General features: G+C 38.4%; 1 protein-coding gene across 1 annotated transcript; it reads right to left on the bottom strand.

Annotated features, from left to right (window-relative positions):
- Nucleotides 1-50: 50 nt before the first annotated feature.
- Nucleotides 51-4,384, bottom strand: LOC112468788. The gene is made up of 2 exons (XM_025038139.1): nt 2,799-4,384; nt 51-2,735 (listed from the first exon to the last, which is right to left on the bottom strand). Exons 1-2 carry the CDS (start codon nt 3,970-3,972, stop codon nt 85-87), a joined length of 3,825 nt encoding a protein of 1,274 aa, XP_024893907.1. The 5' UTR covers nt 3,973-4,384; the 3' UTR covers nt 51-84.
- Nucleotides 4,385-4,972: the final 588 nt, after the last annotated feature.

Raw genomic sequence — 4,972 nt, 5'->3', positions numbered from 1 at the left:
GCTGTAGCCATATCCAAAAGTTATCGACATCTCCTGTATTTCCAACATTCCGCCCGCCTTCGTTAACTGTAATTAACGAACAAGTTACAACTGAGTTTGATTGACATCAAGAGGACATATCTTGGTAATAGGTCGTTGAAGTTCAGAGAATTGAGTCTTAACTGTTACGACTCGCGTATGACCATCAGGTCCCGGATGGGTTTTTATGACTCGTCCAAGTGGCCACTTAGAAGGTGGATAATTATCGTTAACAATCAAAACTACGGTTCCTTCAGCTATCGAAGGATTAACTTGGTTCCACTTGTAGATTGAGAGTTGTCTTTGAAGATAGTCTTTAGACCAATGTGACCAGAAATTTTCGAGTTTCTGTTGCAACAGTTGCCATCTGTTTAAATGAGAAATCTGAACTAGTGATAGAGAAGGTTCAGGAAGGGTCGAAAGCGCTTCTCCTATAAGAAAATGTCCTGGTGTTAAAATGGACAGATCATCGGGATCATCAGACAACCTACATAGAGGGCGTGAATTCAGAACAGCTTCAATTTGGAATAGAAGAGTAGACATGTCTTCATAGGTTAGTAAAGTATCCCCTATTGTACGCTTTAAGTGGTATTTGACTGATTTAACTCCTGCCTCCCACTTTCCTCCGAAGTGAGGCGCCGAAGGAGGGTTAAATTTCCATTGAGTGCCGTTATTGAGCAAACTGGATGATATATGTTTCCACTCATCAGACGCGGCAGAAAACAATCGTTTGAGTTCTTTATCTGCTCCCTGAAAATTAGTACCACAATCACTAGTGAGAGTAGCACAGATACCGCGTCTGGAAATGAATCGTCTATATGCGGCAATGAATGCCTCAGATGTGTAATCGGTAACAAGTTCCAAGTGAATCGCAGAAGTTGCTAAACAAACAAATAATGAAATGTAACCTTTATAGGTTTTAGCGTTCCTTCCTCTCCAAGTTTTAATTGTAAACGGACCAGCGTAATCCACACCTGAATGTAGAAATGGTCTAGCGGGAACCACTCTTTCAACAGGAAGTTGACCCATAAGTTGCTGAGCTCGCTGTTGCCGAAATCTAGTACATTTGACGCATTTTAGAATAAAAGACTTTACCGGTATCCGACCTCTAATGATCCAATAAGTTTGTCGAATGAATGACAGCGTAAGCTGAGTTCCTCCGTGGAGGGTTCGAGAATGTGCATCGTCTATAATCAAAGTAGTAAAAGCAGATTCTTTAGGTAGTATGAAAGGATGTTTTGCTTCGTTCGAAAGTAATGATTGTTGAAGTCGTCCACCTACTCGTAGAAGTCCATTTGAATCTATGTAAGGAGCAAGGTTAGTCAAGGGATTCGATTTAGGAAGTGAATGTCCTTGCGATAGAATTTTAAGCTCTGGTGAGAATGAAAATTGTTGAACAATTTTGATCCAAAAATATTTCTCATTATTGATATCATTGACTGAAAGAAAAGGAGTTAATTCGGATTTAGTATCTTTATGAGCTTTACGAATGAATTTTCGACATAAGGCTGTAATTCGTAATAACTTAGTAAGGTTCGAGTATTTTGTGAGAAGATTCCAAACTTCCGGATGCTTATTAGTTACAAAAACACAAATTCGGTGTTCGCGTTCTTCTAAATTCTCAGAAATAAGGGATGAAGAGATTTGTGGCCACGCAGATCTAGGGCTTGACAACCACTCAGGACCGCTCCACCACATGGAACTTTCATTTAATTGTGAGGGAGAAATCCCTCTTGTAGCTAAATCTGCTGGATTTTGTACACCTGGGACTAAACCCCACTTGCATTGCGGCAAAGTATCCTGAATAAAAACAACTCTGTTATGTACAAACTCCTTCCATCGAGAAGGATGATTGGTAATCCATTGATAAACCACTTGCGAATCTATCCATGCAAAGACTGGTAAATTAGGCTTTTCTAGAGTAAAAAGAATTGACTGAATTAATTTAACAAGTAATACAGCTGCTATAAGTTCAAGTCGTGGTATAGTTAATCTTTTTAAAGGCGCAACCTTTGTCTTCGACGCTACAAGAGTGATGGTAACAGATTGATCAGTAGAACAAGCACGTAAGTAAACCACTGCTGCTGCAGCATTCTGAGATGCGTCGCTAAATCCATGTAATTCAAATGAATCGGTCGAATTGAACCCAATCCATCTCGGGAATGTGAAACTGGATGCTTCTTGTAATTGACATATGAATCGATTCCATTTGTTAAGAAGGACCGTAGGAAGTTCGTCATCCCAACCGAGTCCACTAGCCCACAATTCCTGAATGAGAATTCTGCCAGAAATGGTAATAGGTGAAATAAATCCTAATGGATCGAAGATTTTTGAAATTGTCGAGAGAATAGTACGCTTGGAGATTAATTTTGGCTCGTCAAGATTCAACGTAAATCTAAATTGATCAATGGATGGATGCCATGACAACCCTAGGGTATGTATTATAGAGGATTCTTCTATTTGAATTGATGCCTTATCAAGTCGTAGATCGACAGGAATGGAGCTGAGAATGTCTGGTTCGTTGCTGACCCATTTCTTTAACGGGAAACCGCCCGCCATGCAGAGACTATTTACTTGCTCAACGACCCTACGAGCGTTCTGTATCGTATCTTCCCCTCCAAAGAAGTCGTCGACATACCTTCCCTTTTTCATCGTTGGAATAGCTAAAGGAAACTTGTGTCCTTCATCACGTATCAACTGTTCGAATGCACGTAAAGCTAAAAATGGCGCACAATTCAAACCATAAGTAACGGTGAGAAGAATAAATATAATAAGTTTACCTAAGAAATCAATCCATACAATCCTTTGAAAATCCCAGTCGTCTGGATGTATTCGTATCTGTCTGTACATTTTCTCAATATCTGCGAAAAATACGTATCGAAATAATCTGAACCAGATAAGAACGTTAAACAAATTGAGTTGCAATTTTGCTCCCGAATGAAGAATCTGATTTATTGAATAGCCGGTAGTTGTTTTACTGGAGCCGTTGAAGACGACTCGTAATTTAGTACTGAGACTATGTTCCCGGTAAACACCATGGTGAGGAAGATAGTATACTAGATCCGGTTCATTTTGCGTATCCTTGACTCTTTTCATGTGATCTAATGCTTCGTATTCATTAATAAAATCTTTATACAATTGAGCGTGAGTATCGTTATTGGAAAGTTTATGATATAAGTTAGTCATTTGTCGAATGGCTTTAGCCTTTGAATTTCCCAACTTATTCGGGGAATCTTTAAATGGAAGTTTGACGATATATCTACCGTTTGCGTCACGAGAATGTGTAGCTACAAAATGGTCTTCGCAGTCTTGTTCGTCTTTAGATAAAGTCTTATTCGAAACTGAAACTTCTTCCGTCTCCCAGAATTTTTTAAGGAGATCATGAAGATCCTCATTAACTGAAACGTGATAACCTTGAGCGTGAGAACTAATTTTACGAAGGCTAGCTAACCCGGATACAATCCAACCAAGCTTGGTTAATTGAGCGATAGGCGTATCAGGCTCTCCTCTTACTATACCTTCTTCTATGATATGAGGGTACACGTTAGCCCCTATTATTAGGTCGATGGAACCTGGCTTATTAAATGTTGGATCGGCTAATTTAAGATTATTCAGATGCAACCATGCATCCCTATCATGCGAAAGAGAAGGAAGTGAAGAGGTCAATTTCGGCAAAATGTAAGCATCTATTTGCATTTCGAAATCTGATTGAAAATGTGGCTTGAATACGAATGATGTTATGCCTTTAGTTTTATTATCCTTTTGTGCACCAATTCCTATCAACGAAGTAGATGAATGACGTCGAGGCAATTTGAGTTGTTGGACAACTCTTTCTGTTACAATTGAAACTTCTGAACCTTGATCAATAAGCGCTCTGATTTGTTTTAATTGCCCTGACGGGGATACGATAATAACTTTAGCTGTAGCTAATAAAATTGAAGATCCAGCAAACATATCCCTGGAAGAATGTAAAACCTTTGCTTCAGGTTTACTTGAAGTGTCAGCAGAAGAGATCTTATTATCCGTGTTATCCTTGTTATTTGACTTAAATGTATTTGCTTGATGAATTGTAGTATGGTGTTTCCGGCCACACTTTTGACAACGTTTGGTTACTCGACAATTCGAAACTCGGTGCGTTCCCAAGCAATTATAACAAAGTTTATGTTTTGAGACAATAGCTAATTTTTGTTGTATCGTTTTTGAAGTGTATCTAGGACAAAAAGAGATATAATGCTTTTCTTTGCATAAAATACAAAGTGACTTTTGATTACCGTTTACTTTACTTTGATGGTGAACTTGAACCGAATTTGGTTTAGTTGGTTGCAATGACCTTTTCTGCTGAGACCTTTCAAAAGACTGTAAAGATGACATTCATGAGAATAAAAATTCCTTGAACTGTTTCCATGTAGGAGGCTTTCTTGTTGAGCCTAAATGAGATTCCCATAATTTATTGGTTTCGGCATCTAACTTTTGCGCACTAATTAATATTATGAAATCTTCACATTGTTCAGCAGGTCGTTCTAACGTTTCGAGTGTACGATAAAGTTGTGTAATATTTGAATAAAGTTGTTGAAGTTCAGCAGCGGATTCCTTTGTCATTCGTTTAAGATTGAGAAAGGATTGAATAGTGGTATTGACTAATAGTCTCGTATTTTCAAAAAATTCGGTGAGTGAATCCCAAGTCTGTTTGAAATTCTCAGCAGTCAAAGCTGTATGCTTAACTAAATCGAATGCTGACCCCGAGAGATGAGTTTTCAAGTATTGTAATTTTTCAACCTCAGATAACGAGGTACTAGCACTTATTAATGAAGCGAAAAGATTTTTAAATGGAAGCCATTTTTCAGGATCTCCGTCGAAAGTTGGAATTTTTATAAATGGCAACTTAGCACTTGGAATTTGAGCGATTGAAGTACTAGGAAGAGCGGTTGATTGATTAGAAACTGTTTCAGTCGTG

This window comes from Temnothorax curvispinosus, unplaced genomic scaffold (assembly GCF_003070985.1).
Source record: "Temnothorax curvispinosus isolate PA1 unplaced genomic scaffold, ASM307098v1 QBEX01002027.1, whole genome shotgun sequence".
Taxonomy (NCBI): domain Eukaryota; kingdom Metazoa; phylum Arthropoda; class Insecta; order Hymenoptera; family Formicidae; genus Temnothorax; species Temnothorax curvispinosus.
The sequence above is the reverse complement of the archived record's forward strand: the minus strand, read 5'-3'. Positions and strand labels throughout refer to the sequence as shown.

Coding starts and splice junctions, on each gene's coding strand:
- LOC112468788 (XM_025038139.1), bottom strand. CDS start 3,972: ATGTTTGCTGGATCTTCAATTTTATTAGCTACAGCTAAAGTTATTATC. Junction 2,736..2,798: donor TGTATGGATTGATTTCTTAG/GTAAACTTATTA, acceptor CGCCATTTTTAG/CTTTACGTGCATTCGAACAG.